The sequence below is a fragment of the Leucoraja erinacea genome, chromosome 22 (genome assembly GCF_028641065.1).
Source record: "Leucoraja erinacea ecotype New England chromosome 22, Leri_hhj_1, whole genome shotgun sequence".
Classification (NCBI taxonomy): domain Eukaryota; kingdom Metazoa; phylum Chordata; class Chondrichthyes; order Rajiformes; family Rajidae; genus Leucoraja; species Leucoraja erinaceus.
Genome location: NC_073398.1, coordinates 15155586 through 15178028, shown reverse-complemented (window position 1 = coordinate 15178028; position 22443 = coordinate 15155586). Strand labels below are relative to the sequence as shown.

Sequence of the window (22443 nt, the reverse complement as noted above, 5' to 3'; positions counted from 1 at the left end):
TCTAATTATTGTGGGATTCACCCGCCCAGGCTCTGGCCACCGTGGGAATAACGGCGAAAAAAGAGCGGATGTCGCTGGCAGTCAGATTTCAACCAGAGGGAAAGAGGAAATGACAATGTTTCCTTCGTAGACATAAAATGCTGGAGTAACTCAGCGGGACAGGCAGCATTTCTGTATTCTCAGGCAGCATTTCTCCGGAGATGCTGCCTGTCCCGCTGAGTTACTTCAGCATCTTATGTCTATCTTCGGTGCAAACCAGCATCTGCAGCTCCTTCCTACACAAGATGTAATTGGTGTTTGTTTTGAACTGACAGTGGAGAACAGAACGGGAGTAGAGAAAAGTTTCCGGTCTCATTCCGAATTGAAATGTGATTTCTTCTAACTTGCACTTGCATTGCATGCTATCAGCTGTTTTGCGATGTGAGCATTGCGGGTATGAATTAATGGAGCAAATGACACAATGTTGTGTTACATGTTTGCTAATGACACGTTGGGACAGGGTGGAGACGTCTGTTCGGTTCAGATTTTCCAGCTCTGGGTTGCCAAAGACAATCATCAGAGAAATAAAAACGGCAATTAATTTTATCATGTTGACGGTGCAATTCATAACTAAAACCGAGGAAGTAGATACTGTAACCTCAAATCGAGACTTTTGATCATACATTGAAAATTAGTTTTTCAGTTGAGTGCTACTGAAAGGATATTATTGGGTTTCAAAGCTGCAAAATACACAGTTCATGATAATTTTGATTTGAAACAGAATTGTCATAATTGTCAGAATATGATAGGGCAAAGGCTAACGGATTGCTTTTCAGTACAATCATGTATAATTTGTATGCATTCTCATGTGTTGTCCTTCTGTCTTCCTCTAGTGGTTTTGTGACATGTAGGACCAAACCCACTAAAATGTTGTGCTTTTAATCTGCATCCGGTGATAGTGGTTGGAAATTTGATTTATGTTCACAAATTACCCAAGAAGCAGATCATGCTATAGTGATTAAAAAGTTAATGAACACCTTTATTTCATTTTGTTTGTATCATAAATGGCTGGCTTGGTCAGCACTTGGAAAACTAAATGTAGCTGTGTACTTTCTACCGATCCTCTTTTGTACAAAATTTCATTTGTGTTCAATGGTCATATCTATCTTATCACTTGTTGTAATCATTACAAATTAAAATAAACAATTTCATGTGTTAAAATAGAGATTAAGTTGATGATACAGCAAAAAGTATTGCCCTCGACAAATCTAGCTGAGCTGTTTTGGCTGTAATACCAACATTTACATGACAAAGTGGAAGATCACATTCATCACATTTAAATAAAAAGCAAAGAACCAATCCAATGCTATTCTTATCGCGCGAAACTCAATATCAACAAAATGAAAGTATTTTTGCATTGTAAATCTCTGGTCCAAACATACATTCCAAATTTCAAAGTTAAATAGCTGATTCTTGATATGCTGCATTGTGTTAGGCATAACTTTAGGAATCCCGTTAAAGGAGAAGGAGAAGGTTACATCAGAAGTGTCAGTGATGCAGTTGAATAAAGGGGACTATGAAGGCATGAGAGAGGAGCTGGCCAAGGTAGACTGGAAAGGGATCCTAGCAGGAATGACGGTTGAACAGCAATGGCAGGAATTTCTGGGCATAATCTGAAGACGCAGGATCATTTCATTCCATAAAGGAAGAAAGATTCTAAGGGGAGTAGGAGGCAACTGTGGCTGCAAGAGAAGTTAGGAATAGAATAAAACTAAAAGAAAAGATGTATAACACAGCAAAGAAGAGGAAGCCAGAGGATTGGGAAACTTTCATAGGACAACAGAAGGAAACAAAACGGGCAATACAGGCTGAAAAGATGAAGTCCGAGGGGAAGCTGGCCAGGAATATAAAGAAGGACAGTAAAAGCTTATTTAGATATGTTAAGGGAAAAAGAATAGCAAAGTCAAATGTGGGTCCCTTGAAGGCAGACACGGGTGAAAGTATTATGGGGAATGGGTCCTTTTCAGAATGGCAGGCAGTGGCGAGTGGAGTGCCGCAAGGCTCGGTGTTAGGGCTGCAACTGTTTATCATATATATTAATGATTTGGAAGAGGGAATTAGGAGCAACACTAGCAAGTTTGCGGATGACACAAAGCTGGGTGGCAGTGTGAACTGTGAAGAGGATGTTTGGAGGTTGCAGGGTGACCTGGACAGGTTGAGTGAGTGGGCGGATGCAGTATAATATAGATAAATGTGAGGTTATCCACTTTGGCGGGAAAAACAAGGGGGCAGATTATTATCTTAATGGGTTAGGTTAGGTAAGGCGGAGGTGCAGCGAGGTCTGGGTGTCCTTGTACACCAGTCACTGAAAGTTGGTGTGCAGGTACAGAAGGCAGTGAAGAAAGCTAATGGAATGTTGGCCTTCATAACAATAGGATTTCAGTATAGGAGTAAAGAGGTTCTTCTGCAGTTGTATAGGGCTCTGATAAGACCACATCTGGACTATTGTGTACAGTTTTGGTCTCCTAATTTGAGGAAGGACATCGTTGTGATTGAGGCAGTGCAGCGTAGGTTTACGAGATTGATCCCCGGGATGGCGGGACTGTCATATGAGGAATTGAAAAAACTAGGCTTGTATTCACTGGAGTTTAGAAAGATGAGGGGGATCTTATAGAAACATAAAATTATAAAAGGTCTGGATAAGTTAGATGGAGGAAAAATGTTCCCAATGTTGGGCGAGTCCAGAACCAGGGGCCACAGTATTAGAATAAAGGGGAGTCCATTTAAGACTGAGGTGAGAAAAAACCTTTTCACCCAGAGAGTTGTGAATTTGTGGAATTTCCTGCCACTGAGGGCAGTGGAGGCCAAATCACTGGATGGATTTAAGAGATAGTTAGATAGAGCTCCAGGAGCTAGTGGAATCAAGGGATATGGGGAGAAGGCAGGCATGGGTTATTGATTGGGGACAATCAGCCATGATCACAATGAATGGCGATGCTCGTTCGAAGGGCTGAATGGCCTCCTCCTGCACCTATTTTCTATGTCTATGTTTTTATGTAAGTTGCTGGAAATCATTGATAGGTAAGAATCTTTCCTATGATCCTTGCTATAACTTGCTTAAAGAAAGAGGGGTGCAATAAAAGTAGAAATGCTGGAAATCAAACACAGCATTTATGGAAAATGTGAGCTACTAATTTAGGCCATTGACGTTTTTATTTAAAAAAACTAGTTGTGGTTAATGTAGGCCAATCATCTTAGATGCAGAGCATGGTTTGGCTATTTCTTGGGCAGTGCATTTGGTAAACCATCTTCCACTGATTCATCAGTGGTTTCCTCTGCATCATGAGATCAGAAATCAAAGCAGTGAAACTCAGAAAATTAAATAATCTATCAACATCTCCAAGGAGTTATGCTGTCTTGGGAAAGCAGCCAACATAATCAAAGATCTTTCCCTCACCCTGTCAGTCATTTCTTCTTCTCCGTGCTCCGATCGGGCAGAAGGGGCAGAAACTTGAAAGTGCACACCTCTAGACACAGGAACAGGTTTGTTCCTTCTGTTATCATCAGGTTCCTGAATGGTCCTTCCATAAGCTAGGCCAAAGTTTGATTCTTGCCCACCTCATTGCAGAAATTAGACTTTGTCTCTGGAACTGTTGCACTATAATGCTGAGAGCTACATTCTGCACACTATGTCATTTCCGGTGAGGAAGCATATTGGCATTTTGTGGAAAATTAATGGTATAGGAAAATAGGAATATACAGGTCTTTTTAATCAGACAAACTGGGGTGTTGCAGATGCTAGGCTCATTTTATATTGACAATTTGAATGAAAAGCCAGAATATCTTATGTAAAGCCAGATGGGAAAGTAAGAAGACATTGAAGGACAAAAGATAAACATGCTATGTGAGTGGCAAAAAATAATCTAATGTCAGGAAATATTAGAGCACACATTTGGGTAAGAATAGGAATAGGCAATATTTTATATAGTGGGAGAATGATTAAATTGCCTTTTGCTCACTTGACTGAGTGCAGGACCAAGCATACTTAAAATATTTGACCAAGGACAAAAAAAAAATCTGTTTCCTGGACATCCCACTCAGAACAAGTTTGTTTTGTGCATTGTCCACAGGATGCATCAAATCAACTTGTGACAACTTCCTTGACTCCCTCAGTAGTGACCTTACTGTGAAGGAGAATGAAAGCCATAAGTATCCCTCTCTGTAACACATTCTCTCGACTTAAAAATGTATCGCTATTTCCACCATCTCACAGGATCAAAATCTTATACCTCCTGCCAAGGACCCATGGGAAGCAGCTTTACACAGACTAAGTCACTTAGCTCTGCCTTTTCAAGGACAATTTTGGTCGGGTAATAAAAGCCGCAATGCCAGTGACACCACATACTTTTAATGAATACATTAAAGAATGAAATACCTGTAATTGTTACAAAGTAATCTCAGGAAGAATGTGTTGAATTCTATCTACCCTACACAAGTCTTCAAATCACTTGTATCAATTCTTACCTGATATGTTTCCTCATCATAAAAGGATGCAGAACTGACCTACTGTGGAAGGGATACAAAAAAGCTGGAGAAACTCAGCGGGTGCAGCAGCATCTATGGAGCGAAGGAAATAGGCAACGTTTCGGGCCGAAACCCTTCTTCAGACTGATCGGGGGCGGGGGTGGGCGGGGACAAGAAAGGAAAAAGGAGGAGGAGCCCGAAGGCTGGGGGATGGGAGGAGACAGCAGGGGGACTGAGGAAGGGGAGGAGACAGCAAGGACTAACAAAATTGGGAGAATTCGATGTTCATGCCCCAGGATGCAGACTCCCAAATGAGTGCCGGATGGAAGTTAGTGGTGAAGTGGATGAAGTCAGTCAGTTGTGTGCGGGTGCAGGAGGTGGCACCAAAGCAGTCCGTCGATGTAGCGGAGGTAAGGTCGGGGATGGAGCCCTGGGATGTATTAGGCAGGCGGATGATCTTACACAATTGGGATATTCGATTTTTGCCCCCAGGATGCAGACCCCCAAGCGGAATATGAGGTGCCGTTCCTCCAATTTCCGGTGCTGCTCGCTGTGGCCATGGAGGAGACCCAGGACAGAGAGGTCGGAGACGGAGTGGGAGGGGGAGTTGACCCCCTCCCACTCTCTGTCCTGGGTCTCCTCCATGGGTCTCCTCCAAAGATCCAAAATATCGGGAATTATCGCGTTTGCTCGCTGCATCTCATCAATAAAGATAAAAAAGTCAATAATGCCTTACTTTTGATGAAATGCAGCGAGCAAACGCGATAATTCCCGATATTTTGGATCTTTAAATCTCCACGGCAAATGTCCGATAAGCATTTCCGCTGGATTTGCACCTTCAGCTCCCTCTTGAATTTACCTTAGTTTCTATCTTTTTTTTGGACTGTAAATTTAGGTAGCTGTGCCTCACGGTCACCCCGACTGGCACAGTAAATTGCAGCTCAAAAACTGGCCGTTTTCGATGTTTTTAACGGGTGTGAAAGTGCGTGTTTTCCCATTCATTAACATGTACCGAATGTATAGCATGTCCTCCACTTCAGATTTTCGGTCACGTGGGTGCGGATCTACGCTCCAGTGACCTTTCGTGAAATCACCCTATAGATACAGCAGAGGCCCATCTTTTAAAGTATTATAGATAGATATAGAAAATAATTTTAAAGACTGCTGCAATGTTGGCCCTGCTCTTTGGAGTAGAATAATACAAAGCAGAAGAAGTTAAGCTACCAATCTGCAGTACCCTATCCTGCGAGAGATGATGCATGTGGAGGGAGTAAGGAAAGATTTTCAACAGTTAGACGATTATTTGAAGTTTTCAAAATGAATATAAATGATTTCTACTGATTTATCAGGTGATAGTCAAAAAATGATGACACCATCTCCTGCATATTGCAATTGGTCATTCATTTATTTTCTCGTGTTAAATCTAGGATTTTTTTTTATATTAACTACAAAAACAGATCATAGCATGTGGAGTTAGATTCACTTGTGATCAAACTGAATGATAGAACCATATGAAAGAAGTAAATATCTGGTTCCTGACAATATACTGATGCAGAAAATTACAAAGTATAGAAGTACCAAATGGAATCTGAATGAACTGTTGTGATGGAAATCTTGCATGTAGGCATTGCTCCAGGAAAGCATGGTACTATGTTAAAGCTGCTCTATATCCTCCAGTAACATTTGCACAAAGGAAGATTACCAGCTGAATCAGTGCATGCAACCAGAATTCTTGGATCTGCCCATGGATGAAGAAGAAAATTCTTGGTTTTAAAAAGCTGAACTGATTCTGCTGCTCAAGATTGTTTAATTTTACCTTGGGTCAATGCTTGCCTCCCAAACCAGAAGTTTAAAAGTGCATATGTAGACATGAGGAACTGCAGATGCTGGTTTTCAAAAGACACACAATGCTGCAGTAACGTAACAGGTCAGGCAGCATCTCTGGGGAACATGGGATAGGCAACGTTGTCGGTCAGGACTCTGAAGAAGTCTGAGTTCTTCCAGCACATTGTCTTTTATCTATAAGTGCAAGCTTGGTGTAGGATCTGAATATAAAATCTAGGTTTCAAGTACAGTATATTATGCAATGTTTACATTACATTTGTAGTAAATGTCAGTAGAAAGTCTGTACTATGGAGTTACTGTCATTCCATGAAACAGCGTCCCTGGCTACATGTTCAGGTAGCCAGAGCAAATCCTCCAGCATTACATGCAGTATAACATTATCCAAAACATAAGATGCATCACTCACCTTGTATCTTAAAACTGATCACCTGGTCTTAACTATCCTATTCTTGTTTTGGAGATTTTCCTTTGCATTTGCTGGTTAGGATGATTGCCCATCTAATAAAACAGATGTTAATTATTTAACAAAATAATTAATTGACTGTGAGTAACGTAAAGACATTCTGAAGTTAAAGTTGTACCACATAAAGAGTGAAAACATTAACTTATATTTGTGCATGAAAGGCTCTGTAAATTGCTTTCCCCCTGTATTGTGTAAATGACAAGCAAAACTGAACATGTAAACAGATTTATACAGCTCTTAACAAAGCAACAAGTCAGGAAGCTGCACAGGCCTGTGTACACTAAATACTTAACATAGTGTAATCTGAATGCTGGCAGCAACCAAGAATAACTAGACCTTCATGGACCATCCTGGAAAATTGGTTGGTGTTGGTTTGATTTGAGCTTTCAGAGTGCTAATTTTCGCTCTGCGATTGTATACCCAATAGTATGACATGTATATGGATCATGTGAGACTGCCTAATGCAGGCGGGTTGCTTTGCTGTTTAGTTTGAACAGCTTTCTACAGTTATTGTGTGATATTTCCCAGAAATTATTATAATATAGATATTATAAATTCAGTATAACTGAACAGCAAATGTAAGGAAATGGCATGTTTATTGTAAGACAGAAATTCTCCAAATGTTTATTGTATTTAAAAGTAATTGATTGGTCATTTGACCTGACACGTAATGCAATTTGAATGCACCACATAAATTATTGCTTTGTCTATTCATTATTAATTGGATGGTTTTTATGTTGAGAGAAGCTGTATAGAGTGATAAGAGGGTGAACTTTATTCACTCGAGACTTGAATAGCACCCAATTTTATCCTGACTGAAATTTGATTCTTCAAGAAAGTCTAGCCAAACTAAATGAAATTATCCAACTATTGGAAGTTAATTACCATTTGCATGTAAGTAAAACAGAAATTCTCCAAATTCTCCAAAAACAACTGGGATTACTTTCAAAATCTTATCTCTATATGAGGAGTCATAATTGGTTATTTGATTTACCTTTTTATTGCTGGGAATCTTTTTACTTATGGTTTTCCCACTTGGAAGAGGACATCTGTTAAAGGAAAAGGTTACATTGTATAAAAAATCAAATTTCACAATGTCAATCTCAAACAATTTGTACGATTTCATTTGAATTTGGAGAGGGACTTTCGGATATTTTACATCATAGGGTAACTTTAGATGATTGCATTGGAAAGATGAGATAGCTGAGAGACTGGAAGAGGCACATGGTTGCATGTAATGTGCTGGAACCTATACACAGTGCACAGTTTCAAACATTTAATCTATCTTATGTTATCTTTGGTATTTATATCTTGAGTCAGTAGAGCAGTTGCTTAACTTGCCTGTCTTTTAGATCATACCCCCCATTAACCATATTCAAAGTGTGGGCTGCATTGAAGGGGCTTGATTTTCAGCTGTGATGTTGAATAGGGATCTTGGTCTCCTACTTAGGTGAATGATAAAGTGCCTGTGCAATTATATGATGAAGATTACAACATTTTGTGTATTTGGGTCATGCCGAGACTCCCTCCATAATCAATGCTTTGTTTGTACAAATAGACTGTTCTGTGCAAATAGACTGTTCTGTTTGCCAATTAAACAAAAATCAGTTCAGTATGTATTTTGGTTAAGGGTTCTATCTACTTCTCTGGCAGCTCATTCCAGATAAACACACGCTCTGTGTGGTGGGGAAACGATTACCTTTTAAATTTTTCTTCCCCCCCTCCTCACCACAAAACAGCTCTCTAATTCTAGACTCTCCTGCTCTGAGGAAACTATTATGACAATCTATCCTGTCTATGCCCTTTCGCGGTGGCGACGCATGCGGCAGCCTCGCCAGCAGCTGTTCGTCCTTTCGACTATTTTTTGTTTTTAGTATGTCAAAAGTGTGTTTTAGTGTGGGGGGGAAGGGGGACACTTTTTTAGCCGCTTACCTCGGTGGAATGCGACTTTTCTCCTAGTCGCATTTTCGCCCTCCCTCGCGGCATAACAACTTGGATTGGTGCGGCCTCTCCCGGAGTCGGGCTTGGTGCTTCAGCGGGCGCAGCGTAGAATTTCCATCATGGAGCGGGGTGATCCCTTGCCGGGGATCGCCAGAAGAAGTGCTCCGATCGCTGGCCCGCGGACTATAACATCCTGAAGTTGCGGTCTGCGGAGCTTCTAGCTTGCTTGGACTTTCCATCACAGAGTCTGGGATCCCTTGCCGGGGATCGCCGGAGAACAGCTCTGACCGCCAGCCTGCGGCCAATAACATCGTGAAGCCGCGGTCTCCGGTAGGAAGCGGCCGATTTGTGTCCATCTTTCCTGACGTCGGAGTTTCGAGCATCCCGATGAGAGGGCCGGTACATTGGGCCGTCCATTGTGGAGACTGCAGAGGGTTCATGACCTCGATTACGGATGAACAAAGGAGGAGGACTGACTGAAGGTTATTGCCTTCCACCACAGTGAAGAATGTTGATTCCACTGTGGTGGATGTTCATGTTGTACTCTATTGTGTATTGTGCTCTTTTTAATTATGTGGCTGCATGGTATGTCAAATTCCACTGTACCTTAATTGGTGCATGTGGCAATAAATGTGAACTTGAACTTGTACTAAGGACACATCATTCTACTACTTTCCAGGGATTATAAACACAGACTATCCAGTCTCTCATAACTATAGGCCTTCAATCCAGATAACGTCCTTCTTGCTGCCACATCCTTCTTGTAAAGTGGTGACCCGAACTGTAAAAAAACCCCTCCAAATGTGGTCTAAACAATAATTTGCAGAGCATGATGTCCTATATCTTGTGCTTTCGGCATTGGCCTATGCCTCGTCCTATGAAGGCACATACAGCAAATGCGACCTTCACTATTCTATCTATCTGTATTACCATTTTCAGTGAGCTATGGACTTGTACTTTAAGGGCCCTCCATGTCAAAGCTAAAGTCCTTTTCTATTACCTTGAACTACCAGAATTTAACTGACCAAAATGTGTTGCCTCACACTTGGCTGGATTAAATTCTATATGCCGCCACTCTCAAACTTTGTAACTGACCTGTGTCCTGTTGTATCGTTCAACTACCTTATCCATATGACTCCACCAACACCTGCGAATGTACTAATCAGACCATGTACGTTCTCATCCAAGTCATTTTTGTATATTGTAAACAACGAAGGCCCCAGTTCCAATCTCAACAGTGCACCATTCGCTTCCGACTTTCAGTTAGAAAAAGCATCCACCCACTACTACTACTCTGCCTAAGAACTAACTTTGTATCCAGTCTGCTAACATAATTTGGTTTTGTTGTGCCTCTAATCTCCTAGGCCAGCCTACGATGTTGGACATTGTCGAAAACTTCGCTGGTTCATGTAAACCACGATTACGGTGCTGCTTTCATAAATTTTCTCGGTTGCCCTTTTCTGCTTGTTGTTGGGTATCCGTCAAAGTAATAATGAAAACGCAAGGCACGAAATACAACCTCAAGCTAATGAAGATGGGTGTTGATGGCTTTTTGGCATGCTACAACTGCCAATTCCATTCTGCTGAATAACAGCAAATTTAAGCTTTTCTGTCTTGCATATTGAATAAAATCTCCACTGGTCTTTGCAAATCTGTTAGCAGTTTAATCGTGGCCATTCTCTTGTTAATGTTCAACCAGGTATGTTACTAAAATGGTAGAGCACGTTGTATGAACATTGATATAATGCTCAACATTTCTTTATCATGGAAATTATACCCAATTAAAAAGGAAAAAGAAAAAAAAGAATAAATTACAGGTTCTAAATTATAAACATGAATTCTTTGATCATTATTACTTTTGATGTTTGGTACTCCTAGAATTGTGAGGAATCAACCAAGAAATAGAGATTGTAAGAAAGATAATGCAGAATCTTGGAGGACTTGTAATTTTCATATGCTGGACAAATAATAATAATAATAATAATAATCTTTATTGTCATTGTACAAGACAACGACATTTTGTTGGAGCAGTCCTCCAGCTGCACAGGAATATGAGTATAAAATACATTTAAAAAAAAACTATTAAAAAATGAGACTATAAACATATAGGAGTATGGGCGGGTGTGTGAGAGAGAGGTGGGGGGGTTGTTTGTAAGTTTATTATTACAAGTTGGTTGTAATAGCAGGAGGTTGTGTTCATGGAGTGATTTTGAGACTGGTTACTCACTGTGGTGTGTTGTGGAATCTACCTTGGAATAAAGTCATCATTTCTTTTGTGCAAGGATCAGATAAGATGATCTATCATTCATGGGCATCAATAATATTAGCACCCTAGAATAGTACGGTGACTTGCCTCTGACTAATGACCAGTTACACCAACATCCATGGGAATGAAGTACTTTGAGAGGACGGTTGTGGCTCATATCATGTTCTACCGTAGCAAGGACCTGGACACATTACGTTCTGCATTGGACCACTTGTTTTTTGTCAAGCTGGTGTTTATCAACTACAGCTTAGTATTCAATACCATATTTGCCCACAAACTTGTTATCAAACTCGTGGAACTGGGTCTCTGCTCATCACTATAGATCTGGATCTTCAAAGTGCTGATTGGCAGACCACATTCAGCATGGATTAGCAACAACACTTCCTCCTCCAAAATCCAGCAAAGCTGCACCTCGGGCTGTTTGCACAGTCACTTCCTTTTTCACTCTATTCCAGTGGCTGTGGCCAGATGCTGTAGCAACACCTTTTTAAAATTCGCCAACGATACCACCATTGATGCATGAATAATAGGCAATGATGAGTCAGAGTACGAGGAAGATTGAACACCCAATTAAATGGTGCCAGTTCAACAACTGTGCTCTCATTGTAGTAAAGACCACATAGCTGGGTGTTGCCTTTAAAAGGGGAATGTCCTGATTCCATGTATATGATGTAATTGACGGGTTAGCTGTGTGGAGAATCAACTGCTTCAAGCTCCTAGGCATGCATACCCCTGAAGATCTGTCCTGGTTATAACACTTTAATGCAGTCATAAAGAACGGCCATCAACCCCACTACTTCCTCAGAAGATGGAGGACATTTAGTCTGCCAACGAATACTCTTGAATGTGTACAGGTGTATGGTAGACACCATATTGACTAGTTGCATCACGGTCTGGCTCGGCAATTTGAATGCTCAGTAATGGAGGAGATTAAAGAGCAGATGTACACATGGTCATGAAACCAACTTTTGCTTCTTGAAGGTCAACATCTATATTTACCATAACCTTTTAACTACAAATGGCTGACCTTTTGTATTGCATTTTATCCAGTTAAAGAAGTTGGTGTTAGATAGTTTGAGATATATCTAAATGACAAAAATATTAGTTAGCAAGTTTCAAGTTTTCAAGGTCAATTTCTTGTCACGTGTAGCAATTAAGGTACAGTGAAATTCGAATTACCATTGGCTAAGCAGCTCCCTTGCTCTTTAACCTCACTCAAATGGGCAGAGGACGGGTTTTGCTACCTCGGCGTCTTTATCACAACACCCTTATCTGATATGTTCCGCACAAACTTTCTGCCTCTGGTTGAGAAAGCCGAAAGAGATTTTGACCGCTGGTCAGTTTTACCGCTATCCCTCGCGGGCCGGATACATCTGGTCAAGATGGTCGTCCTACCCAAATTCCTGTATCTTTTCCAGCACGTCCCTATACTTATCACTAAATCTTTTTTTGATAAATTAGAAAGGACAATATCTAAATTTTTATGCGGTAGCAAACCGGCTAGAATCCGAAAGGCGATACTGCAGTCTCCTAAGAGTGACGGCGGTTTGGCACTTCCTGACTTTAGGCGATACTATTGGGCAGCTAACTTGCAAAAACTCCTGTATTGGATGAATGATGATTGCGACCACCTACCGACCTGGGTACACATGGAAAAGGCGAGTTCACGTCTCCCGTTGCGGTCTGTCCTATGCTCCCAACTCCCCCTTCCTATAACATCTGTGGATGCAGGCCCAATTGCGTCCCTCTCGCTCAAGATATGGAGTCAACTCAGGAAAAACTTTGGTTTACAAGGCCCTTCGATCTTGACCCCACTGCTTAAAAATCACATCTTTAAACGCATTCAAAACCTGGTACAGCAACGATATCAGTAGTATCAAAAACCTATACAAGGATGGCATCTTTTTGCCCTTTGCGGAGCTCTCGTCCAACTATAGCCTCCCAAACTCCCACCTTTTTTGTTTTTTCCAGATTAGGGATTTTGTGAAGAAGACATTCCCCCCATTTCCCAAATCGCCCCCCTGAAACCCTGACCGATACCATCTTAGCTCTAGATCCCAACCGGAAGAAATGCATCTCTGTTTTGTATAACTTGTTAAGGTCGGTTATATTGAAACCTCATACCTCATTAAAAGCTGCGTGGGACTCTGCCTTGGATTTGATCCATTCTTCTTCCATATGTGCCCGTCATGGCCTAATCCAATGCAAAGTCCTTCACAAAGTCCACTACACAAATGCAAGATTATCTAGAATTTACCCCGCTGTTAGGGACACCTGCAACAGATGTAATCAATCTCCTGCCAACCATAGCCGTATGTTTTGGTCTTGCCCTAAGCTAGCAGCCTTTTGGAGGAGTGCTTTCGACTTTACACCTGTCCCCCTGCCACACGCCCGCTGGATTAAGGAGGTGCTTTACAATTTAAAGCTTGAAAAACTTAGATTCTCTCTCAAAGGTTCTACCAAGACATTCCTAGATACATGGAACCCTTTCTTGGAACTTGTTCACTCTCTCAACTTGTCCCCGGACTCGGAAGAGGACTGAGTGCTCTCCACCATTGTTCTGCTCTACTGCAGCTGCTCTCCCCTTAACCCCCCCCCCCCTCCCCACACTTATTTATTTAATTACTTACTTATTTACTATTATTAGTGACCCCCTTTTTTCTTCTTTTTTTTTAGTACTTTTTGTTTCGTTTATCTTACCATATTTGTGTGGACGTGTACGTATGTGAGTGTTGTTTGTCCCCGTTTGGTTCCGACCTGATTCGGGTGGGTTGTAGGTGGGTAAGGATAAGGGCTTTGAGGGTCGCTTACATACTGTTGCACAATTATGCCTTGACTGTCACTGTCTGTTATCATTGTATGTATGCAAATTGCTGTGAAATTCAAATAAAGATTTAAATCACCATAGCCATACTTTAAAAAAAAAAGCAACAAGACACACAACCACATAAGTTAACATAAACATCCACCACAGCAGATACCCCACGTTCCTCATTGTGATTGAAGACAATAAACTCTAATCTTCTTCCTCTTTTATTCTCCCGCGGTCGGGGCAGTCGAACCATCCGCAGTCGGGGTGCTCGAAGCGTCCCCGCAACCGGTGGTCTAAGCCCTGTGTTGGGTCAATCGAAGCTCCCATGTTGGGTCGATCGAAGCTCCCGCATTGGGGCAGTCGAAGCTTCTGCGACTTGGAGTTACCGAAGGCGGTCTCTTACCAGAGACTGCGGGTGGAGCCCCAAAGTCGACCCCTGACAGGGATCGCATACTCTGTGATGTTAAGTCCGCAGGCCCCGGCGGTTGAGCTTTCGAAGTCGGTCTCCAGCAAAGGCCACCAACTCCTTGATGTTAGGCTGCAGTACAAATGAAGATACGATACGGAAAAATTGCATCTCTGTTGAGTTATGAGATTAGAAAAAGTTTCCCCCGATTACCCCCTTGCCCCCCACATAAAACAAGCTAAAGAATACTAAAAAACCTACATTTAACATATCCAACCAAACAACAAAGAAGGAAGGAATGGATAGACTGTTGGCGAGGCAGCCGTTGCTGGTGCAACCTGGTTTTCAGATGATACAAAGATTTCAGGGGTTGTGGACTATGAGGAAGGCTGTCAAAATGTAGTGGGATATAGATAAGCTGTGGAAATTGGCAGAGTAATGGCAGATGGTGTTTAATCTAAGCAAGCGTGAGATTTTGCATTTTAGGAGGTCAAATATAAGGCGTTACCTACCTAATCTACGCTAAAAACCTTCCATTCCGAAATCTGAAAAATTCTGAAATCCGAGAAGTGTCTGGTCCTAAGGCTTTCGGATAAAAGGTTGTGTACCTGTATTAAAAATAGAAATGGTGACTTTTGTTGCATGAGATGAGAAAATAACATGGAAGAGGTTGGTTGAGCATGTAAGAAATACAAAATTAATATGCAGGGTACAGAAATAAATTGTAAAGCAAATGGGAACTGATTGGACCACAAGAAGACACTGAGTCTTGGGTACATCCACACATGAATCACTTTATTATTGTCTTGGTATCATTGTCCAATATTTGCTATAATGTTGATATATTTTCCCTGTTAGAGAGTCCATTGCTGGATTGGTTTCCAAGATTGTGTTGTGTAGCAGGAAACCCAGCGGTTTGTAGGTGCCAACAAGTTTGTGATTTCTGTCTACATGTGCGATCTGACCTTCTTGATAACAACTGTTCTCCAGCAAATCTTCCACTGCACTTGGATGTTGGACTCATCAAGGAGACCAGTGCAAGTGTGTGAAAACATACTGTTCTCCACCACTTTACCACATCATCACAAATAACTTGCTCCAATTTAAACCTCAAGCAGGGAGTTCATCTCCATTCATTTTCAGTGGAAGTTAATTAAGGTATTAAGATAGTGTTAATATTCATAATTTATTGACATTTATTTTTTAATAACAATTCAATATCTCTACCATTAAGAAGCATTCAAAGTTTTTGATTAACCATTATACGAATAGTGATAGCAGATCAGGTTATTTATAGAGATTTATTTTTTGCAAGCGGTAATTTTCAAAGGTCCTACTGATAAAGAGGATTTAGTGTGTTGGGAGAAGTTCCATTAGGAGAACTGCGAGAGACTGTTTCTCAATTCATTGTAGAAAGCAGGTGATTCACCAAAGGCCACAAATTCTTGATCATTATTTCTAATGGATCAATATAGATGTTTAAAATTACCTCCTTTTCTGTCACACTAATTCCCCTCAGTGTTGAAGTGCAAGCTTATCCAATACTAGATTTGCTGAGTTTATTTTGTTTAGTTTATTATTGTTACGTGCAGAAAGGTACAGTGAAAATCTTTTTTGTTGTGTGCTATCCAGTCAAAGAAAAGACTATACATGAATACAATCAAGTGTTCCACAGTGTACAGATAAAGAATATAGGGTACAACATTTTGTGCAAGATGCAGTCCAAATAAAGGTAGTTCAAAGGTCTCCAATGAGGTGGATGGGAGGAAAAATATGATTAAAGCATCTATTTCGATTATAGCATTATTTTCGTAGTGGTATTTCTTGTTTCATCAACTTCATGATAAACATTATGGTTTTATTGTTCTTTTTCTTATTATTTTTGTTCAATACCAGATATACTGTTGGTCAATCCATCTCCAAAACCTTGTGGTCAAAAACGAAATTAACACCATCATCCCATTATAACCTTGTTTAGCCTTTAAAACTCTAACAGAAAGCAAAACAAAAAAAATTCAGTTCATCCATTTCTAAAATGTTACATACCTAACTGTTCTTTTGATCCCTTCAACTCTTCGTGGTATATTGTGTCATTTGACCTCTGCTCTGGGTTCTTAGCAAAGTTAATTAAAACAGGAAGTGTTGGAAATGCTGCGCTGGCACCATCTGTGGAAAGTTCAGTACCATAAATCTTTATAGTCAATGACCTTCAATCAAAACGTTACATTAAAAATCTAGCTTCAAAGTTCATGCAAATAATGAAAAGAAGACTAGATCGTTGTAGTTGATATTACAAAGGGGCGCTGCATTGAAGGCGCCTCTGCCTACAGTCTGTCCGTTTTTTCTATCTTTTTTTAATTTTAGTTTGTCTAAACAGTTTGTTTTGGGGATTCTTTAGTTTTTCTATGTGGGGGAGTGGGGTAGGGTAAGTGGGAAAACGTTTCCCAGTCACTCAGCGACTCGGAGAAATAGTCGCATCCTCGCAGCCTACCTTCTGGATCGGAGCGGCCTTTCCTACTGGAGACCGGGGACTGGACCAGAGCTTCGGCAGCAGCGGCGCGGCCTGGATTCACTGCGGAGCGGGTGATACCTACATGGATCGCTGTTTGAAGCTCCGATGCATTGGGCCGCTGCTCCAACATCTCGGAGCTGCGGTTCGCGGAGCTCCCAGCGCGGGCGGCGCTGACCGACATCGTGGAGTCCTGGGGCCCTTTGCCAAGGGCCGCCAGTGTTGAATCTCCGCCCGGCACGGCCTGGGGACTTCGGGAGCTGCGGACTCCGGTGGGAAGCGGCCGATTTCGAGGTCCAAGCCGCTGAGGTTGGCCTCCTGTTCCAACGTCAGAGTTCCAACATCCTGGCGAGTGGACCTGAGCGGCGGGCTGCTGTAGCGGCGACTGCGGTGGGCTCCGGAGGCCCCGACCACGGGTGAACATCAGGAACATTAGAGGAAGATGACTGACTTTGGTGCCTTCCCTCACAGTGGGAAACTTTTGAGGATGTGTGGGGATGTTTTATGTTGAACTCTATCATGTGTTGTGTTCTTTATTTTATTGTATGGCTATAGTGATCACACATTTCACTGTGCCAACTGGTACATGTGACAAATAAATGTTTCTTGTATCTTGATATACGGTACTTAAAATGGTCAAAATTTTGTTTTTATCCCAATTTAGCTTCTTTATACAATGGCATAATCGAATGACATTTGATTTAATTTGAATAAGGTTCAGGAAGTGTTGAAGATGAACTTTACAAATGCTATTTTGAATTAAGTTAACTATATAAAGCTAGATCATCAAGGCAAATAACTCGTAAATGTCCTGAGACTAATTTAATTTACATTTTTTTGGGTTCAATTAAACATGGAAATTGAATAAATGTAATTCTGAATTTTGATATCGCAATGTCTATTCTGTGTGTAATTTCCTTGTCTCTGTAATTTATGGTTTTCATGCAATATTCCATGAGAAAATTGCAATACATTTGTAAATTAATATTAATTGTGTTCTAGTTGTGCTTGCTTGGTGTGAATTGTTAATCTGCCCTCTACAGCCCAATTGCTTGCATTTATTTGAATATTGGTGAGAATCTCAAACTGACAAGTTTATATAGGGTGCATCTATCTTGTTTATAGGATGATTGAGTATTTGTTCTGCACATGTGAAGTGTTAATTGGCCTGAAGTCTCATGTACCAGATTATGTAAATACTGTCTTACTTTTTACCTGGAGCATTAAGGGCCTGTCCCACTTTCCCGAATCCTCTGCCGAGTTGAAAGGACCTTAAAAAAAAAAATCAAGATTTTTGTGATCTACGAACTCCTCCTCCCGACTGTCTTTTTACTCGTGGACTTTTTTGACATGCTGGGAAAAACGTCCCAACTTACCTGATGCCCCGAGTACCTAAGGCTGGCATAACGAGCTGCTACGATATATATACAGACTCGCTACGGACATTCTCCAAGTTTGAATCAAGAGGAAAACTCGGGAGAATTTGTGAGTAACTCGGGAAAGTGGGACAGGCCCTTTATGGAAAGCTTCAAATACTGAAGTGTGTATTTTACTTGTCAAACTCTATCAATGTTTTAAATTAATGAGGTTTTAAATCTTAAGCAACCCCTCAAGATTGAGGATGATCCGGAAGTGGCGGCGCTGTGAAACGGCTGCGGCTCGCCTGCAGTCTGTCTGTTTTTACTTTTTTGTGTTGTTTTTTTTGTCTAGTTCAGTTGAATTTTTGGTTATTAGGTGGTGTTATGTGTGTGGGGTGGGGGGGGGGGGGGGGGTGAAACAGGGCTTTCTGTCTCTCCCTTCGGGGGAATGCGACTTTTTTGTCGTATCCCCCTTCTCTTCCCCCGCCTGAGCTGAGGCCTAATAGCGGAGCTGGCGGCCTCCAACCTGCGACCAACCTCGAGGCTCTGGAGGTAGAGCCAGCCAGGCTGGCCGTCTTCGAGCTGCGGCGACGTTCGGGCAGCGGCACGACTCGGCGTCCGGTGAGGGCGGACGGCGCGGGGCTGAGACACTCCCGTGTGGGCGGCGCGGCTACCGGCTGGAAGGTGCTCCCGTGTGGACAGACCGGCTCCCGGCTGGAAGGTGCTCCCGTGAGGGCGGCCTGGGTCCCTGCTGGAAGGTGCCCCCGTGAGGGCGGCCCAGTGCGGGGCTGAGACGCTGCCGTGTGGGCGGCCCGCTGCGGGGCGGAGACGGTGCTCCGGTGGCTGAGGTGGCGTTCTGGCGGCGGCGACCTGAATCCGGGGCTCGGCCGCGGGCCAGTGGACGACATCGTCGGGAGCTCGCGGGTCACAGGCTGGTGTCTGTTTTCCGGAGCTCCCGTGGCAACAGCTGTGTCCACTGGACTGGAGGGCGGCAGCTTCGACCACCCCCGGGCCACGGAGCTTGAACCGTGGGACTGACTTACCATCGCCCGGGGGGATCGTATCGCCTCAGCGCAGAGGGAGAAGAGGAGGGAAGAGACAGTAACTCTAAGACTTTTGCCTCCATCACAGTGAGGAGGTGCTTGTTGAACTCACTGTGGTGGATGTTAATTTGTGTTTATTGTGTGTTGTTGTTATTATTACATGTATGGCTGCAGGCAACAACATTTCGTTCAGACCGAAAGGTCTGAATGACAAATAAAGGATTCAATTCAATTCAATTCAATGATTTACTTCAAATCCAGATTTGTGGGTTCTGAAGGGCTCCACAGATGGTGGCTGATAGGAAGGGTCAGTGGTTGCTTGTGAGGTAGTTTTAAGGTAGCTTGACATCAATAGGTATCTTGATATCTTTGGAGAAAGAAAAACTTTTTTCTGTTGCTAGTCAAGTCAATTTTATTTCTATTGCACTTTTAATAACACCTCTCGTTGACCAAAGTGCTTTACATTGGTGCAGGTACTAACGTGCTACAAACAGTGGTACATAGATCAACAATACATACATAGATACATACATACAGCGCTCCCTCAGAGGACCTCAAGAAAGGCTTGAGAGTAGAAATAAGTTTTAAGTCTATGGAGGGGGCAGTTCTGATGGGAAGAGGTGTTGATTCACGTTTTTCTCTCACATCGGTTGTTTCGACAATAATCGACCAGGCTTTAAACGTACGTTTATTGAGCAGGAGTCTTCACACAGGTTAACAACCTAGCAAAGAGTCAAGCTCTCTGCCCTTAATTGCAATGCCTTTTATATGTTAATGCCACTGTTTAGCACCTCCCACATTCCCCGATCAAAGAACCGACACGTACGCAAAATACGGGACAACAGGTATGTACATATAAGGAGATGTTAGTTAGAGGAACCACACTAGAGCTCAGACCAGTACATTCCTTAGTCTTCCCGGCGAGGGGGATTGCATATTCCTCAATCTTGTCAGACGGGGCCTGTGATCCCCCCATTCACGACAATGCAGTAACTGCAAGACAATGTGTATTCCCTTCCTGAAACCTGCAGCCTCAGTTCCAGCAAGCCTGGTCAGCAGCCATCTTATGCTCTTTATTTCAGTCTACCTGGCCAACCATTTTACCTTTATAGAACAATCTTAGTGTTGATTCAGGATTTCCATTCACATTCTCCCCTTTTGCCATTCTTATGGCAACACTCATAGTCCATTTAAAAGTCCCATTCGCCGAATCTCGTAACCTTCTAGTTCCCTGGCCATGGCTTCTTGGACCGTCCGACCTTTGTCCCCCAATTCTCCTTCCTCACTCACTTCATCGTTTTCGCTGTCGTTGGGGAATGATAACAGTCTCTCCTGCTCGCGCTATAAGGGCGTTGATTCAGGATTTCCATTCACAGAGGGATGCTGTTCCACAGTCTAGGAGCTGCAACCGCAAAAGTGCGGTCGCCCCTGATCTTGTGCCTAGACCGCGCACCAAGTCGGCCAATCTGAGGGACTTGGAGGTGGTATGGTGGGTAAGCAGATTTTTGATGTAGGTGGGGGCAAGCCCATTAATGGCTTTGTATACATAAAGAAGGAGCTTGAAATTGATTCTGAACCGCACAGGGAGCCAGTGGAGAGTGCTAGTATGGGTTTGTTAGTGGGAAATCCTTTCGAATAAACCTAATAGGATTTTTCAGAGTTAATGAAAATTACTGTTGCAGGCAGTTCAGTAGATGTGATCAAATGGATTTCAGTCCATTCTTTCCTTCCATCAAATGGGAAACAGTTTAGAAGCCAGGGATCCCAGGCAAGTCGGCAAAAAGGGAAAATATGGAGAAAGACATACATATTTTTCTCGTGGTTTCCTTTATATTTTTCCTCATATTTCCTCATAACATATTTCCTCTTGTTTTCTTGTCCCTGCTTGTGAATTGGAGTAAGTTATTGGGCGTAAGTGGTATATAATGTTTTTGATTGTTAGTATTTTTCACTGAGCCAAAGTGGGAGCTAAAACACTTGAATTATAATCAAAAAGAGTTTTGACCATTTTGAAATTTGTAATCATTTTGAATTTCTCTATCACTAAAACATCATGACAACCAACTCATTATTCTATTTTTTTTTTTTTTTCAAAGGTTTACCAAGAATCTTTCACCAGATAAGATTAATTTGAGTACTTTGAAAGGTGAAGGTCAGTTGACCAACTTAGAGCTCGATGAAGAGGTATTGCAAAATATGCTGGATTTGCCAACATGGTTGGCTATCACAAGAGTGTTCTGCAACAAGGCTGCAATTCGGGTAAGAACCTTATTTTATTGAAGAATTATAGGAGCTATATTCCCTGGAGTTGTACGATATTTAAATGAATTTGTGCAATGCTTTCCCTGCAGTGGAAACATCAATTTTGCCAGTTCCACATAATCAAATTCTCTGTGTGGGAGGGAATCGGAAATCAACTATGCTACTACGCAGATGAAAATAAATAATTGTGACAATTGGAGAAAGCCTGGGTATAAATTAACAAATTTCAAGCACATGGCATTAATGGACATTATGAAATATGAAATTAGAACTTAGAATGGTGCACTCTGTCATTTGAAGTGTTTTTAAAATATTGGGATTTATTTCAGTCTTCCAAAAGCAATTCTAGGGTTCTAAGCATCAAGACATTGGGTGAGCTTAGGTTTTAATGGCAATTGTGAATTGATGAATATCACTTTACATGCAAACTATGTTCTGACATGGAACATTCATTGATTCTATAATATACATTTGTAATAGCACTTCAGATTCTGCTGGGATAACTTACAACCCAACGGTATGATTGTTGAATTCTCCAATTTTAAGTAATAGCTTCTACCCCCACCTCCTCTCTCTTTCCTGTGCCCAACACCCATTTCTCCCCCTATCCGGCCCCAGTCACCCTACTCATTTCCCTTCCTTTATACATTTATCACACATTCCCTGAGTCCCTCGTTCTTCCTTTTATCTCCTCACTTTCCTGTGCCTGTCCACTTCCACCTAGACCGCTCCCTCTGGCTTTACATCTTTATCCTACTGTTTTGATGAAAGTTAGTTTGAGATCCTTGGTCATACAGCAAGGAAGCAGGACCTTTAGCCCAACATGCCTGCGTCAACCAAAATGCCCCATCTACACTAGTCCCACCTTCCTGCATTGGTTTATATGCCTCAACTTTTCAAGTTATAATCACCAGATAATTGCATAGAATGATACTACTTCGTTGAAACATTCTTCAGAATTCTGTCTACGTTGTATATAAATATTGTAACATTTTCAGAATTTCTGTTGATGGGTGGTTGAACACAAATATCCAA

General features: G+C 41.9%; 1 protein-coding gene across 2 annotated transcripts in view; it reads left to right on the top strand.

Annotated features, from left to right (window-relative positions):
- LOC129707733 (bridge-like lipid transfer protein family member 3B) overlaps positions 1–22443 on the top strand; it is an 80771-nt gene that overhangs the window by 543 nt on the left and 57785 nt on the right. For both annotated transcript variants that reach the window (XM_055652977.1, XM_055652978.1), the window contains exon 2: positions 21243–21405. In XM_055652977.1, coding sequence (XP_055508952.1) covers positions 21243–21405 — 163 coding nt within the window. The remainder of the gene's footprint in view (positions 1–21242; positions 21406–22443) is intronic.